Source organism: Trachinotus anak, unplaced genomic scaffold (assembly GCF_046630095.1).
Source record: "Trachinotus anak isolate AG129_WGS33_773 ecotype Australia unplaced genomic scaffold, CSIRO_AGI_Tana_v1 ptg000013l, whole genome shotgun sequence".
Classification (NCBI taxonomy): domain Eukaryota; kingdom Metazoa; phylum Chordata; class Actinopteri; order Carangiformes; family Carangidae; genus Trachinotus; species Trachinotus anak.
The window spans coordinates 27,760,147-27,779,038 of record NW_027273864.1 but is presented as its reverse complement, the minus strand read 5'-3'; the positions used below and the strand labels follow the sequence as shown (position 1 = coordinate 27,779,038).

Genomic DNA, 18,892 nt, shown 5'->3' with positions numbered 1-18,892 from the left:
TTTACTGTAAATCCACCTGTCTGCTGCATTAAAAAGGAAACTGTTCACCAGTTGCCTGTCCAGCCTCTAACCAGCCACTGTTAACAAAAGAAAAAGTCATTGATAATGTAACTTGGGGAAAAAAATAAGAGTGTTGGCCTAATAATCTAACAAAAATGAATTTAGATGAATTAAAAACATGCAGTGTGAAGCATGGAAAACCACCGTTATGGTCCTTTAACCTGTTCTCTACAAGCTTAAACTACATTAAATTAGAATGTAGAGGAAGCTTGTGTATAATTTTCGTGGCTCTCGTCATTCACACTTTGTTCAGTATGTGTTGCCGACAAAATGCACTTGTAACACGTGGTGGTCTGTCGTGATTTAAAAAAAGATTTATTTGCAGAAGCTGTCATCAGCAGTGTGACAAGCGCCAGATAATCACATGAAAATGGTGGTTGATGTCGGGAAGTCCCATGAGGCCGCTTGTGTGGTTGAGCCTGTGTTGTGACTTGCCAACCTGCAGCGCACGTACAGCTGTGAAACTCTCTAAAAGCAGGCTGCAGTATATTACATAAAGTTTATGGCATTACGTCTTACACCTTTGTAGAACCCGGTGTTTGGCTGTGGGATTAAAGATGCTATAAATTTCTCAGTGCATGACTGTGAAGTTGCTGGTGAGTTATTTTCCTCATCCTTAACACACTGTCTTTGTCTCTTTGCAGCTCCATCCACCGTTTCTATCATGCACCAGGTCAGTCGTTCTGTGGACAGTATCACCCTCTCCTGGTCCCAGCCTGACCAGCCTAATGGAGTCATCCTGGACTATGAGCTACAGTATTATGAAAAGGTACCAGGGATGCAATAACAACAGCTAATCCATATAAACATCAGTTCTGTTTCCTTCTCTCACTATCCAGCTAAATAAACCTTGAGCTGCTGGTAAAAAAGTGACTCTTTTGTTTTGTTGCACATTTAAATTCATAATATCTTCTCATGCTCATTTGCATAACAGCACATCCTAGGAGGCATGTACACAGGGCTTCTGAACGTAGCTTAGAACTTATGCTTGTTCTCTTTCAATTACAATCACGGTCAGTCACTGGGAAAGGAAACCACGCTCAGCTCTGCAGCAGGGCCACTGGGGATTGATGCACAGAGACTTGCGGTTGAAACAATGGTGCGCTGACTGCTGTAAAAATAGTATTCAAGGGGGCAAGCTCCTCCGAATCAGCATACTTTCTCACAAGAAAACTCGCCGTCACAAATGTGCATCGATTTGAGCAAGCTGATTCAGAGACATGCAGACACAATGGCACACATGTACATGTGTGCACATATCACACATATACACAGCATTTGTTGTGCTTTCATCTGCACGCTGAGCTGTTCCACTTTTGAATATAATTCCCTTTACTGACACTGCTGGAGAGAACTGTCAAAACAATTGTCCCGGCCCCTGCTGCGGCTCAGAAGTGTGTGCTGAGCAGTGGGTTGAAGGGAGCAGCTAAAAGAGTCTCAGTCTCTGTTCTCAGACCTGTCAGCATTCTGGAGAGGAGCATGGCGGTGAGGCGCCGCTCTCATCATCAGAAGGCACGGCTCAGAAAAGCCGCCTGACCTGAAACTGCCACCAAATGTAGCTTCTTCACCACAGCTGGTGGATGTCTGCCTCTTTGAGCTCTGCTGCTTTATCAAACATTATGCTTTTTGTGGTAACAAGTTATTCACATTAGTTCTATTGTGGTTACTGTAGATGTTTGTAAAAATAGTTGTGGAGAGGAGTAGATATCGCTGTTTTTTTCTGCTCCTGATACTTCAGGTGCAGTAGGATTAAAAAGAAAGCAAGGTTTCAGTGTGATGCTTTAACTGTACATGGTTTTTTGGGGCATTTTGTGCTTAGAAACAACATTATCTGCATATAAATAGCTGTTGATTATACTATATATATATATACTATATATTATACTTATACTTAATTTATTCTGTTAATATTCTTATTAAAAGTATAAAGCAAATCACATCCCATTGACAAAATTAGAGTTTCTGAGCTTTTGTTAAGTTTGTTTTTAGGTCTCAAAAGTGCTGTGTTCACTGACACTGTTGTATCATTTTCCTACATCTTAACCTAGTGTGTAATTTATGCATGTGGCATTTCATAATTGTTACCCTTTACAATTGGACTGTAATTACTAATGTGCACAAATTTAACATGCTGTTTTTTCTTCTCTCAGGACCAATCAGAATATAACTCCACCACTATCAGGAGCCAGACCAACACAGTGGTCATCCGTGGCCTCAAGCCAGGGAGCATCTACGTGTTCCAGGTCCGGGCCCGCACCGTGGCTGGGTTTGGACGCTACAGTGGCAAACTGTACTTCCAGACCATGACTGAGGGTGAGAATTCAGCCGATGTTCACCAAAGCACGCAAAGATGTTATCACCTCTCGTGCGTGGCCCATCAACACACCATGTCTTATAGTATGGATTCAAACAGCTGCGGCAATGAAAAGGAATCATGTCGTGGAGTAAACAATACAAGTGCTCCAAAACCAGATTAGTGTGGCTTGAAATCATCCTCATTTTCATGTCTTTTGCTGTATATGGAAACATTCCTCAAATTATGCTCATATAATTATTCCATTGTTCTTATTTAAATGTTCAACAATTCTTTCTTCTATGTGGTACGCAAATCTCCATTCAGACCAAAGTTCTGTTTTTGCCATTTGCCACCATAAGCCCTTAAGTCAAGGATGAGGTCAAAGTCTTATCTTTGTACAATGACACGATTCAGAGCAGAAGGAACATTCAGTAAACATCAGTCATGTAGGTTAATGTTAGAGCCAAGTCCTGGGTTTTCCCCTCTGAACATCTCATTTCCTTCAGCCTGCTGTGCCCAGGGCCATCATTAGCCTGAACTCTCACACAAACATCCCTGATGCTGCCACACGCACAGATCTCAGCAGTACTGATACATCGAACTGACTCATAACTGTAAATATTGTGTAAACAAAGGATATATACGGCTCAGTGTTGTCAGTTTTTCATTGAAAATACCTTTTTTTTTTTTTTTTTTTAAGAAGGATGATATTTTATGCTCCGTACACAGAAAACCTTTGTTTACTGCTGCAAGAAGACACTGATTACTACAGAATAAAGTAAACAATCTACCAACAGTTGCTGATGGGTACAGCTCTGAAAATGCTTCTGGGAATCAAAATTGAGCAGACAGTGAAACAAGTCCCTCTCAGAAAGTGCACACTTTAGGGTTATTCAAAATACAAATGCAAATGAGCATAACAAATCAGCAGATCTCAGCAGAGTCATATCAAGGCCCAGTAGTCAAGAAGATTTCTCCAGTGTGATCCCGCCTTCAGCATGTAAATGCACTATTTGATAAATAATTATTACCACACTATAATGTAGTTATGCATAAGTGTTAATTAATGTACTTCTATAACTCCTCCTGTGGGCACCCATTAGTGGAGGCTGGTGTAAAACCAAATAATGAATGATAATATAATAAAACACAGTTGTAACTACATTAGAGTGTATTATAAACCATTATTAATTGTTTATACGGTGCCAATAATTGCTAGATAATTGGGCTACAATGAATTGTTGCCAAGATGAATTCTACCAGATAAAATAACATATGTATGCCATGCAGATATAAGTGCAACTCTGGGGAACTCACTAACCTGTGTATCTGGCTGAAATTGTGAAGTTGTGTCATTTGCAGTGCTCAAGAGAAGGATCTGGCTCGGCCTCTGTGTGCCCATTCAGTAGCTGCATTCCTACTCTTGGCTGCCTGATCAGTCTGGGTCTCACCCAAACATGCTCTCTCTCCTCACTTCACACACTTTCTGCCAGATGATTTGTCCATATCCGCGGCACATTCAGTGTGCTTTGGAAAATGGTCCATGCAGCCAGACAAGATGCCAAGATGCTCATTGGTTCACCCAGCCGTATGTCTGTCTGTCACCCATTGCTCCCTCCATATGCAGTGGCTCAGATGCTTACCCATATGTTTCAGCATGTGACTCTGCGTGTGTGAGAGTGTGTGCGTGCATAGCGCTGTGTTAATGTACGTGTTCCTCCGTTCTACAGCGGAATACAACACCAGCATTCAGGAGAAGCTCCCTCTCATCATTGGATCGGCAGCCGCGGGTTTGGTTTTCCTCATTGCTGTGGTCGTCATCATCATCGTCTGTAACCGGTGAGTCAGTCCTGTCGCAGTCTTTATAAAACTGCCTGTAAAACATCTTCACAAGCTCACACAAGTGAGCTTTTTAGTTGTTGTCTTCAGTAAGGTGGCATCATGTCTGTTGATTGTATAAGGTGTAGAGATAAAACCACCAAAGACATTACTTCTTAATAAATTCCAGTCTTACAGCTGCAGCAGTAATATATAAAACACAGTATTGCTATCAAAGCTCTCAAGGCGCTGCTGCCCGGTGGGTGTCAAATGTTTAAGTTTTCACTTCCCACCGAGGCCACTCATATTCAAAGTGTAGCTTTTGTAGCATAGACTGTTTAAAAATGGATGATGATTGATTCCAGGTCTGAAAAGTGAAGCCAATTCAGAAGAGCCTTAAACTTGCATTTTATCCAATGACCATTAGGGAGCGACTCTACTGGTTGCAAAAAGATGTCTGATTGTATTGAAGTCTATGGGAAAATTCTTCTTCCTTCTTCTCACTTGATTTATTACCTCAGTAAACATTTTCCTAATGAGTTTATGGTCTCAATAGTTTTAAGTCTTCTTCAAAACAACATGATGTTCAGTTTTTAAATTATGGTCAATTTAGAGAAAGTAGAATATAAAGCAGGGTATGCATTAGGGCGGGGCTATCATGTGATTGACAGACTGTTCAACACACGGTGACCTGCCTGATAATCAGGTTAGAGGACAGAGCAGGTCAGATCCACCAATCACTCCTCCTCAGCTCCACCTTCTCTTCCAAATGTGGTTTCTTCTGAGAAACCATGAGAAACCAAGATGGCGACGGCCAAATCGCAAACTTAAGACTTCAAAACAGCAGATCACAAACCAATGGGTGACATCACAGTGGGTTGCCACTTGTTATGTAGCAGTTTAATGTTTTGCTTCACAGAAGAACAACCCCAATAGTCCTGGATAGGAGACAGACAGTATACAGCCAGCTTGGATTATGATGGGTTAATGACTTAAGTTGTGCGCTGCATTGTGGGATAGTTTGGGAACAACGCCAGGACAGAATGAGAGGCTGTGTGATTGAGACTTTTGAGGAGGGTCGGACAGTCAAAGAAATGAAAAGCTTCTAATACACTGTGGAGGCCCTATCACAGAACTTAAAAAGGTATTTTGATGTGTCCCTGCCAAGCTGCTGGCCAATTAAAACTGGCAAGCAGCAAGAAATTGTACTCACATAAAAAAACATAGAGTGGTGAAGCATGTGTTGAATAAAAACTTAAAACTGTAACATTACTTTGAAAAAAAGTACATTTTCATGGATGAAAATTTGCCTTGCCTCATATTTATTTTAGACAGAAATAATAAATTAATGTATATTAAATCTACATTTTTTCCCAGGTTGTTCTCTGCAATGCATTTCACATAAAGCATATAATTCTGTTTAGTCATTCAGTTTTGTGATGTTATCAATTATCCCACAATGCATCACGTATCGGACATCATCAGCCCGTCTAAATGAGAATCGGGGTTATTTTTGCACGCTCACCTTGTTTGAAATAACATACTCCTCCTTATTGTAGATGTATTCATATTGTTGAAACAGTTCATGTAGCTGCCATACTGGAGCGCACCACAAAGGAAAACCAAGACTTTTCTATTGTGTAATGTGACTGCGTGGCTCGCTGCCTTCTCCAGTGTAGCAAAAAGTCAAACGCTTGTCTATCTGCAAAGTCCTGTCTCTCTACATGTGATCTTCGTTGGTGGTATCTTCAGTGTAGGTAAACCTGCTGGTGTTTGATCTGTATCTCTGCCTCTCCCCCGCTCCCTGTCTTTGAACCAGAGCTAGAGTTCTTTGTCTTTCCCCCAGGAGGCGTGGCTTCGACAGGGCTGATTCAGAATACACAGACAAACTGCAGCACTACACCAGCGGCCACAGTGAGTAATCCGCCACTCCTTTGTACCGCTGGTTCTTCCTTCAGCACCAAGCACACCTGTCTCCATGACTACCATCTCACACAGTCATCTCCATGGCTATCATTCAGCCCTCCGCTGCCTCACACACCTGTCTCCATGGCTACCACCTTGCATGCTGGTGTCCTTGGCTACGGACCAGCACAGCACTGCTTCATGTGCCCGTCCCCTCACTTATGAGTAATCCTGCCTGTTGTTTGACTCTGCTCACTTGGAGCCTGGATTTAACCACATCAGGACCAGTGTTCGAGTGTGTGTTTTGTGCGTGATTACATTTCATTGTTAACTAAATCCATTGTGGTGGAAAGAGGTCAGTCTTCGCTCACATTAGCATGCTAATGCCACATGAGTCATTTGCCATTGTTAAAAAATTCAAAAGACTTGAATGAATGGCGTTTCTCAATGATTTTCTTTCTTCATACAGTTCTGCACCATATAGCTCAAATGACAATCACGTAGAAATAAATCTGGTGAGAAAGAGCAGAGAAGTAATTTCACCATGGCTCCATCTTAGATATTAAACCTAATCCATCTTTCTTCTGCCTGATTGGAAAAACGCAACCCTCTTTCCATCCTAAGTTTATACCCACATCTTAATCTGTTTATTTAATTCTGTAATTACCACACAGCTTCATCCTTTTTATGTTCATAAATGTTAATGCTTCCTCAATACAATCCAATCATGCTGTGAGTAAAAAGTCCAGTGAGTGATTGAGTGAAGCTATTACCAGCAGAAGCCAGTGTGTCCTGTGTGCATCCTGTCCTCACACCAGTCACAGTTCAGACTTCTGCCCCTGATTTTTGGTGGTCTTTGCCATCAAAGGAGGGTGGTCTGTTGAACAGTGCTTCAGCTTGGGGAGAGATTGTAGGGTTTTAGTAAAGGAGCTGGGTGGGGGGTTTTGCCTGGTAAGATCCTCTCCATCTGTTCATCTCTGTGGCACGTTTCATCAGAGTAGTGTGCCAGGTTTTGAGGCGGTGTGCATGCTCTTCTAGCTCTGCAGCAGCCTAGGCATGAGTTCAGTATCCATTCAAATAGCCTCAGGCCTGATGTGGAGGTGAGAGCCGAATAATCGGATTTAAAACTCGGGACACTTAAGTCCCTGAACACTTAAAGGCCACCTTAAGCCAATTTACCTGGCATCAGGGCTTAGGAGAGCCAATTTATTTCTTGGAGTGGAGCTGAGCGATGCTGATATAGGGCCCGGGTTTCTCTCCTGAGTGTTAATGGCACTGTGACTCACAGGAGATGATATATATATTAACCCACCTTATCACAGCTAAGAGGACCGGAGGTACCATGTCCTTGCCGACTGAATGGCTACACACTTTAGCCACGAGGCACCAGTCACAACCACCATTTGTAACTCCACCACCTCCTCCATTTTTCAACCTTCATCGGCTGGATGTCAAACAAGAAATCATGTAATTGCTCTGGAATGTGTGGATGCAAGGTGAATTGATTGTTAATGTGCCTGAATGCATTTGACTTTCAAGCCTGCAGGGGGGGTAAGCATGACCAAAAGAATCAAATATTATAGCGGCTCCTTCCTTTTTTCCAAGTGACTCCAGGAATGAAGATTTATATTGATCCGTTCACATATGAGGACCCCAATGAGGCTGTGAGGGAGTTTGCCAAGGAGATTGATATATCCTGCGTGAAGATTGAACAGGTCATTGGTGCAGGTAATGGAAAAATCTCGCTGAAACGTGGATGGAATACCATGCCGTTAAATAGCTTGACTGTTACTTGAATTCTAAATACAAATGAGTGCAGGACTGCTCCCCCTTTTAATTTCCGTTTGCTTTTTTTCCCCCCGTCTAACCTCTCCACAGGAGAGTTTGGAGAGGTGTGCAGTGGTAACCTAAAGCTCCCAGGTAAAAGGGAAATGTTTGTGGCCATAAAAACTCTGAAGTCTGGCTACACAGAGAAGCAGAGGCGGGACTTCCTGAGTGAGGCCAGCATCATGGGGCAGTTCGACCATCCTAACGTCATTCATCTGGAGGGTGTGGTCACCAAGAGCAGCCCCGTCATGATCATCACCGAGTTCATGGAGAACGGATCTCTGGACTCCTTCCTCAGAGTAAGCCACCAGGTTTTAGTTTTATCTGTGTCTCACCTTGAACAGAGAGATGTGAGGAAAGTATCTCACTGAGAGATTTATGACCAATATTGCGAATATGATTTGATTTATTTTCTACAAATAAATTCCAGGCCTGTATTGGTGGTCTGTGCAGTAGATATGATTATATCAAGTGTAATCATCAATTTATTTGGTTTCTTCAGCAGAATCTGATAGTGTAAATTCAGTCACAAGTCCTCCCAGAACTCTTGGGGTGCTTTCACACCCTTGCCTGCTTTGTTTCCCTCCTTGGTGTGATTCCATTGGGCAGGTGTGAAAACAGTAATTGCATTTGGATGTGGACCTAAACAATCTCGCTGAGACCCTTTCGAGGAGGGTTTCTCGGACTGGTCCAAAACGAACTCTGGAGCGGTTTGTTTTTGGTGTGAAAGAGTTCTGAATTTGATCCGACCCCAGCTAGGTGGTTAGCCATGATGTTAGCATGTCATTGTACGTCCTCAACATTAGCACCACCCTTCTTAAACATCTTACAGCAGCGTGTCCTCACAGAGTCAGAGTCTGTAGAGCATTATGACGACGTACTGAAGCCAATTCGGTGTTCTGGTGTTGGAATGTATGTAGGTAAACTTCCCAGATACATATTAGCGCTATGAAGAAGTGTCATTTCTGATGCTGCTCTACTCTGCATAAGACGTCACAGTCCAGAACACTCAACCTTCTTCCCACATTTCCTGATCCCACCAGACAATCTGACCAAAAAACAGAGTGAACGTTCTCATGTGGTTTTAATTGATGTGTTTTGGTTCACTTTAATGAACCAAAGTGAACCGAGGAGAAAATGCTACAAGTTTACAAACTCATCAACACAATTTGATCAAAGCAAATGAACTTTAGGTGTGAAAACGACCTTATTTTTATTTTACGCCAGTCAGAGAAAGTCCACTTCTAAGTGAACTTGTGTTCTATAGAAAAACAGACCAATTTATCTCTCATGTAGTGACACATTATACAGGTGTTAGAATCGTTTTTCCACAATAATAATGAGATCTAACCATGAAATGCAAAAGTGGAGTTATATTCAAGGATAACAATTGCATAGCAGAGTGATAATGATCAGGCTGATGGCACCTGATGAAACTGCCAACAACTTTGCAGTGTAACTTCTTGAGCTACTTTCAAGGTTAGTTTCAAAGACTGACAGAAGAAGCTGCTTCACTGCTTTGAATCCTAGAGGTCTCTATTCAGGGCTTTTATTTTGACAAGCCCAAAAAATAATAGTAGGATGTTGAAATCTTAAAGAGGAATTTCTGACATCTCCACCCACCAGTGTCTGTTACGATCAACAACTGCTGAGTTTCCTGCCAACTACCTGTCAAAAACTGACATGAGGCAATCACCCCTGCCCTGCAGTATTCAATATTATTATTCTTTTTAGTTGTTTTGCCAACTCACAGAAATAACATTAATTAACTACAACTGACTCAATTTACCGCTGACGGTTAGTTGTCATTATAGCTGGTGGAATAAACAGTTGCCAGTTTAAACTCTCACCTCCTACAGATTATGATATGATACCATTAATTATGGTAGGTTTGACTTGGAGTTGTTGCTCTGGCTGTTTGAAAGTTGCGCTCGGGCAAACTGCAGTTTTTCTAAATAAATATGATTAATCATTCAACGCTAGGATTATTTAACTTGGGTTATTCAGACACCTTGCAAACAAGGATTCAAATCCTTGTTGCACATAAACACACACACACACACACACACACACACACACACACACACACACACACTCACTCCTTTGCATGTGCATACATATTAGTCCAGTAATTTGACATGGTTTATTTGCTCATTTACTGTAATCGTTAAGTAAATATTATTAGTCCCAGGATCCATCCTCACCTACAATCTTTATGCTGCACAATGAACACTCACAGAATATCTGTTTACCCCAAACATCTACGTTGTGTTTTTCTCTTTTATATTTTCTCTGTCAGTCTTTACAATGAGCCAACAAATACCAGGGTCTTGCAAGTCAGAGTCCAGGATCTGTCTTTCTCTGTGATGTTTCCTTGAGTTTTGTTTTGCATTCAGTCCACATATGCATGCACATATGCATGAAGGAATCACACACCCAAGTCCCTGACAAGAAATATGCAGAGCTCACAAGTTCATGGGATTTTTAATTTTCATAATCTAACCAGTGGAGGATATTACAGGGAACCGGCCATGCTACCCCCATTTACCACCAGCGTAAATTATTCAAATACTTTGCAAGACTTAAAATGAGATGTCAGAATTTTGAAAATGAAGCTGGCTATGAGATGAGATGTCACACAGCCCTTCACTGTCTGTCGTCGGATGTTAGTGAAATGAAAATAAAAATTTTTGAGCTTTTTTTTTCTTATGCTTTCATCCAAACTAGTTTTGGATCCAGCGGAAAGGGAACTGTGATTCATAGAAATTGTTGATGTATGAGCTTTGCCAAAAAAGGTGTATTTTTAGTTAAACCTGAATGATGTAACAGGACACAGAGAGCCACATTATAAATCACCTTCAATCACCTTAATCCTCTATCCTTTCCTGAGGTAAAGAAAAAAAATGGTTCTGTTGTTTGGAAACAGATGTGTAGTATCTACAGTAAATTATGTGTAAAATTAATAATTGCCATTTAATTTTATGCAAATTACTGTAATTGAAGACTAAATTGAAAACACCTCTTTTAACAGTTTCCATCAGTTTAAAACCTCCCTGATAGTCAGTTTAAGCTTCCCACTGCAAGACTACATCAAAACCATTCTCAAGAAACACACACAGGCAAGCTCCTTACAGCAAAGTCCTGTTCAGACGGGGTTCAGAGTCTTTATCTGCATTCTGCCTCCCACCTCAGACACAAGGCATCAGCTCTTTCTGGAATTTGATCTCACAGTGAAGGGTGTTTGTGTACATGCAGATGTTAACTAAACATATTTGACAGCACATTGCATTCAAAACAACAGGGAACCTCTGCAGCACCTCACGGTGACGGTTCACGACAACAGTTGCTGACAGTGTCAAAGCCTCTGAACATGGATTGTGTCTTCTCTGAGGTGATTGGTGGGTGGTTGGTTGTTGGTCTCTGCAGTCTATAGTGAGCCGCCTGCTGAAGGATTGTCTCCCCCACTGCCTCCTGCAGAAAAACCTGCAGGGAGAGCAGGAACAGGGAGGAGAGATTGATCAGAGCCGGCCTCTTATCTGGAGCCGAATTTGAGCTGAGAAAGTTAAGAGAAAGTTGGGGTTTTGACACACAACCTTATTTTCATAAGAATCCCACCAGACCTCGATTCATTCACAGTTTTCACATTTGCTGTTATTTCCTCCAGCTAACCTGACCCCAAAGACTTTGGAGGAATCTGTCCAATTAAAGTATATGCAAACACAGCACTCAGATTAGGTGGCAACGTGTATTTGTGAGAAAGGTTTCATGAATAATGCATTCTGCTTAATTGGTGCAGTACACGAGTAGAAGCAGCTTGACGTGAGGAGAAGCATGCGCTCGGCTAATGAGCAGCAAAATGTTTGAAAGAGAGATGGGCTTGCGGAGCGGTCATGCAGACTGGTAATATGGCTGTGCTTCGGGGCCCTGCTCGCTTTCCCCTTCCAATCCCCTCTCTTAGCCTCCCCGTCTGTCCACACCAAGCCCCGAGCTCCCATCATTCCTTCTCTGGAATCTTTCTGTTCTCCAGGCGTCGTGGTGGGTGGTGGGGGAGAGTGCAGGTGTGCGCAGTTGGAGGCACAGCTGCACCACTGCTCCAGACGCCCCCCATGCATGGGGTAAAGCTCTCACCAAACCGTGGAGGGGAACAGCTGTAGACAGGCAGCCAGTCCCAGCTTAGCCCTGCCCAGCCTGGCTGAGCCCAACCCAAACCTCGCTGCCGGTATCCTGCAGGGCCTCCTCACAGAAAACAATACTTCATCATCATTTTTTTTTTACATTTGCCACATGCAGGTTGGATTCTGAGTAGATCTGTCAAAATAAAAGGATTATAATTTAAATTTGAATCAATTTTTAATATTAACAGGGTCCATGGATAAAACATACATTTTTATTTAGTGAAACAAAAAGCTATTTTTGATATTTTATAAATCCCATTGGCTTTTAGCACTTCAGACCCAGTCTTCTCTGTATCTTGACACGATGCAGTAAACAAACTTAAATGTACTGGAATAATGTCAGAAAAAGAAGGCCAAGGCACGGCAAGGCCAGGTTGTTACTGAAAAAAGAATCTACAGAGTCAACAAAGTAAAAAAGTTGGACATTTGACAGGGTACTCAGCCTCACTATCATGGCTGAAAGTAGAATATTAAAATACATCTGGAAGGCCTGACTATATTCACATATTGTGAGGTGACCCAGAATTACTAGCAGAACCACTCCATGCAGTAATGTATTCCAACACAATGTCATTTTTACAGCAAAACGACGGCCAGTTCACTGTGATCCAGCTTGTTGGTATGCTGCGCGGCATCGCCTCGGGCATGAAGTACCTCGCTGACATGAACTACGTGCACCGCGACCTTGCCGCCCGGAACATCCTGGTCAACAGCAACCTTGTGTGCAAGGTGTCGGACTTCGGTCTCTCACGTTTCCTTGAGGATGATACATCAGACCCTACCTACACTAGTGCTTTGGTAAGAAACATTCAAGTCTTGCTTCCTCCTCACTGCATAAAATGAGACACACAAACTCAACAGACCTGGTTCAAAATATGAAGTTTGAAGTTGTGTGAAGTTTTAAAATATGTTTGATATCTATTATTTTGTGATTGAAAACTAGTCCGACACTCTGAACTGCTTGGACAATCCCATTCAATCTGGTGCTGCCAGGATTTCATTTAATCCAGTCTGATGTACACAGTACAGTGCACTCCCTCACTATCAAGACAAATATCACCCCTTCACTTCTCCAGTAGTTCATGTACTATACTTTACTCCCAGGGGTTTTGTTATACCCACCTCCCAGTTTGGATTACCAGCAGCATAGCTGCCCTGAACAGCGTCTCTCTCTGCAGCCAGGACACTGTGACGGTCAGGTTCCGGTCTTGCTTTCCTTGCTGAGGTTATGCCCTTTGTGTTTCCAGGGTGGGAAGATTCCTATCCGATGGACTGCACCTGAAGCTATCCAGTACAGGAAGTTCACCTCTGCTAGTGATGTGTGGAGCTACGGGATCGTCATGTGGGAAGTCATGTCCTATGGAGAGAGGCCTTACTGGGACATGACCAATCAAGATGTACGTATTTTATTTGCATATAGTCATTTTGAAAAGTTGCTTTTGATTCTTAAGTCAAATTTCCAAACATTTTTAGATGATAACCAGTGCAGGTCTTTTAAAGCCAGGTCTTTTACAGCTCCATTAAAGCCTCACACTCCTCAGTGATACGTTTCTGATTGTATCTGCTTTCCCTTAGCTAAACACCAGGTTTCACACATGGGTTTTCTATAAAAATTCCCCCACTATCACCACAGAGACATAATCAGATCATTTGAAATGCACGGCAGTCCTCAATGGACAATTTCTGCTCTTGACTGGAGCCTCCATTTCCTATCTCCCTCTGGGTAGCAGAGGAGAGAGCAAATTATAGGGAGAGAGATAATGAAAATAGTTTCAAATTGAAAGTGAGAACACTAATGTGCTAAGAGGGACTGAGGACCTTAACGGTTATCTTATTAGCAGCTTCAGATAGTGTTTCTGCTCCATCAGGGTCCTCGTTTGGGGGTCTCATGAATGAGATTAATCTGGGTCTGAATGGAGCTCCTTTAATGGCCCCGGTAATGAGCAGGGGATTGTGCGTCCTTGTCACAAGTGTCCTCCGGGTTGTTCCACTCTGTTAACTGTGCACCACCTCTGTTTGCCCCCGACCAACACCATCACTGGCCCAACTCAGACATATCTTTAAGGTGGCTTTCTGGGGAGAGAGCCTTAAATACTTTGTAAAGGATGAGATGAGCTCACCACTGGCAGAGTGTGAGTGGAAATGTGAACTTGGTGGAATAAGGTTTATGTTCTGAATGACCTAACTGGTGTTTAACACCATGCAGAAGTTATGTGGCAATTGGTGCATGTAATGTAATATGTAATAACTATTCAACAGTTTGACAGTAACACACAGCCATGACTACAGCAGTGGTTTCCACCACAGTGAGAGGCACAGATGCTGTTGTTATGTGTAAATCAGAGCAGAGAGCATCAGTCCCAACGTTTACTTCATATTAGACACGACTGTTTTGAACGTAACTAAAATTGGGTGTATTATCCAACAACTCTTGTATAATATGTTTTACTCATGGCCTTTATACAGTGTTAAAGGATGTTTTCCAGTTGGATCATATCAGTGGTGGAAAGTTACTCAGTACATTTGCTCAAGTACTGTACCTAAGTACAGTTTTGAGGTATTTACATGTTTATACTGCTTTAAACTTCATCTCTGATAAAATTCAGAGGGAAATTTTGTGCTTTTTACTCCATTACATTTATGTGACAGCTACTGCCACTAGTAACCTTTCAGATTAAGAGTTTATATCAAAAATGTGATGAACTTTTAAACACTTTATTGTAAAATTACAGATTAAACCAGTCCTTTTAGTTTATGACCCCTTACAAAACAGCATTAGGGCCCCTTGTCAAGTATATAATATCTGTTAGTTGATAAGAGTTCCATCAAAGAGTTATTTACCCTCTAGACAATTCATAAAGTTTAATTCGAACAAAAACATTTAGTATTTTACAAAATCCTAGAGAAAGTACAGATTTTCTCTGTTTCCATTAATCCTCTTCTGACCTCTCAGATTTATCTTGTGACCCTATAGAGGGGACCCGACCTTTAGGTTGGGAACCACTGAAATGAAACTGTATATAAAGAAGTTAAAACTCCACCTTAACCAGACATAATGATAAAATGCTGTACTGACACATCACTATTAATGATGTAATTTGTAATAATATTCTTACTTAGTGTCTTTTACACTGCTTTATTGGTATCCTCACTTCATTAAAGGATCTGAGTACTTCTTCCACCACTGGATTGTACGCTCCCCTTTTCTCCATCAATCCATCTCCTCTTTGTAGAGCCTTGTAGGAACCCTTAGAGATCTCTGTCTCCCCCTGCAGGTCATCAATGCCATAGAGCAGGACTACCGACTGCCCCCACCCATGGACTGTCCCAGTGCACTGCACCAGCTCATGCTGGACTGCTGGCAGAAAGAACGCAACAACCGGCCCAAGTTCAGCCAGATTGTCAACAACCTCGACAAGATGATCCGCAATCCCAACACGCTAAAGGCCATGACTCCATTGTCTTCAGGGTGAGTGGCAGGAAGACTGGTGATCAAATTAGATTTATATATTTGAAGTTATAACATATGTGTTAAATGTATTTTCTTCTCTTTTCCTTGCTTTGTCCTTCGCTCTCTGCGGTGTCTGAATGTGTGTGTTTTATCATGTCTCTGAAGGCATCCCACAAGACAGGCCGTTGGTTTTAGCATCATTTCACATTGATGTGGGTAACATCCAGAACAATATAATGTGTCTGAGTTTCCCCCGATGTAAAGGCTTTCCCCCTCCTAACAGGAAAGCCATGCTCCTGCGACAGTGCCATCCGTGGCACGGTTCACTTTTGCCGAACATAGTGTCTCTTGTTTCTCCTGGCGCCGAGTGGTTATGTAAATTAAAGCCTTTTGGTTTGATAGATCAAATCCTTCCCCTGAATGCTTCGGGCAAATCTTGGATTGAAGCAGTTGTGCAATTTTCAAAACAAAACATTTTGAAGCATTTTAGCTCTGGGTGTTAGTTTCCTTTCAGAGCCAGGGTTTGCTGATTATCCCTGTCTGCACTTTCATTTGTGGTGGGGTGCAGGACCGAGGGCCAGATTTTCCACAGACGCTGAGTGGATGTATTGGCTCCTTGAAGCCTATCACTTCATTTGGAAAGTATACTTTATGAAAAATCAGTTTGGAAAATATCGGTTCATGGATTAAGCTGGAGGGATTCTCTAAGCTCTGTCTACTCTTTTGAAAATATAATGGAATAATTAATGTTTGAATCATATGCAGGTGGTCTGGATTGACTGATGTTAGACCTGCCACTTTGCATTATCATTACTCTGAATGGCTTCTGCTTGTGTCCCCCCTCAGTGTTCATCTCCCTCTACTGGACCGCAGCATCCCAGACTTCTCCAGCTTCAGCACTGTGGACGAGTGGCTGGATGCCATAAAGATGGGCCAGTACAAAGACAACTTCGCCAGTGCGGACTTTTCTACATTTGATGTGGTGTCCCAGATGACCATGGAGTAAGTGCTGACGGTTCCTTCAGTTCTGGGTCTGATAAGTGTGAGGGAAAAGATCGCAAGAGGAAGATTTGCTGCGTGTCTTGTATTCTTGAAACCTGAATGAGCACCAGACTCTGCCTCCGGCCTCTTATAAAAGACATTAGCTGCTCTGCATGTAATTAGCAGATCGTAATATTGCAGTTGCAAGGCTGAACAGTGGGCACAACAGCTTGCAGCCATAATGGTGCCCTTTGTTCTCTGCCATGTGTTCAGCAGGCCTCTCTCTGACCTCAGTTAAAGTATTGAGGGGAAACATGGGAATATGTTGTTGGTTAGCTGAAATACAGGGAGGAAAAAAAATCATCACAAAAGACAAGATGCAGTCAGGTTAAAAAATGCCACCTGTGGAGAGACATATAAAAGCCCTTTCCTGTCTACGGATAACACTCTCTCAAGCTAGAGATGACCCCGCAGAGACGCTGACCTTCGCTTCTTTGCACTAAACAGATGGTAATGTGTAATCCAATCAGCGTGAATAGTGTTGAGATTCAGCATCAGGCGAGAGGCATTTCAGCATCATGGGATGAGAGACTGTCTAACAAACAGCGAGTAAACAATAAGGTCTGAAGCCGATGCCACTGCCTTGAAACAAAGTGGAACTTTCCATTTATTTTGGTATTTTTATGTAACACATGACCTCTGCAGTGACAGCTGTGTCTGTGATTGACTTGGGTCAAGGAGATGTTGTGAATTTGTCATTTGTTTGTTTTGGGGGTATGAGATGGGCGGCTTTTTTTTTTTTTTTTTAAACCACATCAGTCAGGAAATTTTTCCGTCACAGAAAACACACTGAACTGGCATCCGAACATTTTTCTGTGATTATATAAGCTTTCGGCGCTCAGAGATGGATGATCGCGCAGCTGTTACTCGGCAAAATGACAGTGTTTCATTCCTCCGTTACTTTACTGTCATCTCTGTTTGGTTGTATATTATTTCTGCTGTTTCCTGCCGGGCAGACCTCAAACTGTTATGTTCCTATATTGTTTTGATTTCATTATGTTGTGTGAAGTTGTTTTTCTCCCAGACCCTCTGATAGAGAAATAGATAGATGGATAGATAGATGGAAGACTGTTTGTAGTGTGTGGTATCGTCAGTCTGACATCTGCTTCTGTCTCTCATCGCAGAGACATCCTGAGGGTCGGCGTGACGTTAGCAGGCCATCAAAAGAAGATCCTCAACAGCGTCCAGATGATGCGGGCACAGATGAACCAGATCCAGTCGGTGGAGGTTTGACCGTTTCCAAGCGGAATGGAGGGGAGAAAAAAAAAGAAAGGCGGTTGGGATGCGGGTGCTCTGGGTGCGGAGGATGGAGTGGAAGTTTTTTTTTGTTTTTTTTTCGCGTGACAGTGTGTCTGGTCTTCCCACCAGACAACCATTCATCCCCCGTTCCCCTCTCCACTTCCCTCTCTCCTCCTCTCATCCCCTACACCCTGACTCTCTCTCCATCCTTGGGGTTAGCTGTGGAGAGCTGTGGAAACAAAAAATCCATGTGATGAGGCACCAGAGGGCCCACAGCCAACCCACCTCTGGAGCCAGAAACATGGGAGGTTAGAAGTGACCAGCAACACATTTTTCAATCTTCCACCAATTTTCATTTGATGTTGAACATTTATTGTTTTGGTTTGTTTGTTCTGATAATTTTGTAAAGATTTTTTTAAAGAAAAAAAAGAGAAAAACTGAGAAAAGGCAAGGAGTTTATCTAAATTTATAGATGATATAAGGTTGTACACTAGAAGAACTGAGTAGGAAAGCTACCCTTTAAAAGGGCAAAAAAAAAAAACAGACAAAAAAACAAAAAAAGAAAAGAAGGAAGAGTTGAGGAGACAAGGCCATCCTCAACACGGTGTGGATACTGTCTTTGCCGTTTAAAATTTTGGACATTGTGAGGAAACAGAGTGCTCTGTGGCCCTCTGAAAGGCGAACTGCACATGAGACCGAGGGACCCGACGTGCACGTCCAACTGTTTCCACAGGAAAAAACATGACGAAAAAAAAACAAGAACAGGACAACGTTCGGCATAGACTGATTCATTCAGACTGACAATTCACACAGTGAAATCAACACTCAAGAAAAAAAAACAACTTTTTTTTTTCTCATTGCAAGTAATTTTCTATATTGTGTGAAATTTTGTGATGAAGATTCCCTCACGCCATGCTTCCTCTCACTATAGACAAAAATGACAAGTTTTTTTTTTTTTTTCTTTCACGGTGAAATATTCACAGCCTGCCAAATAGAACTCTTCCCCTTCTGCACCCCAACCATGATCCTGTACTGTACATATCAGATGCACTTGACCTGCCATAACACGACGACTCAGAG

The 18,892-nt window shown here is 42.2% G+C and overlaps 1 protein-coding gene across 6 annotated transcripts in view; it reads left to right on the top strand.

Moving 5' to 3' along the window:
* Positions 1-18,583, top strand: part of ephb2b (eph receptor B2b) — a 117,710-nt gene extending 99,127 nt beyond the window's left edge. The window contains exons 6-16 of one of the 6 annotated variants that reach the window (XM_071493120.1): positions 705-829; positions 2,211-2,373; positions 4,087-4,195; positions 6,024-6,088; positions 7,694-7,807; positions 7,958-8,205; positions 12,664-12,879; positions 13,329-13,478; positions 15,357-15,550; positions 16,379-16,534; positions 17,698-18,583. In XM_071493120.1, coding sequence (XP_071349221.1) covers positions 705-829; positions 2,211-2,373; positions 4,087-4,195; positions 6,024-6,088; positions 7,694-7,807; positions 7,958-8,205; positions 12,664-12,879; positions 13,329-13,478; positions 15,357-15,550; positions 16,379-16,534; positions 17,698-17,806 — 1,649 coding nt within the window. In that variant the 3' untranslated portion in view covers positions 17,807-18,583. Of the gene's footprint in view, positions 1-704; positions 830-2,210; positions 2,374-4,086; positions 4,196-5,993; positions 6,089-7,684; positions 7,808-7,957; positions 8,206-12,663; positions 12,880-13,328; positions 13,479-15,356; positions 15,551-16,378; positions 16,535-17,697 lie in introns of all 6 variants that reach the window. The other 5 variants (XM_071493118.1, XM_071493119.1, XM_071493117.1 and 2 more) reach the window with 5 other exon arrangements.
* The last annotated feature ends 309 nt before the right edge of the window (positions 18,584-18,892 follow it).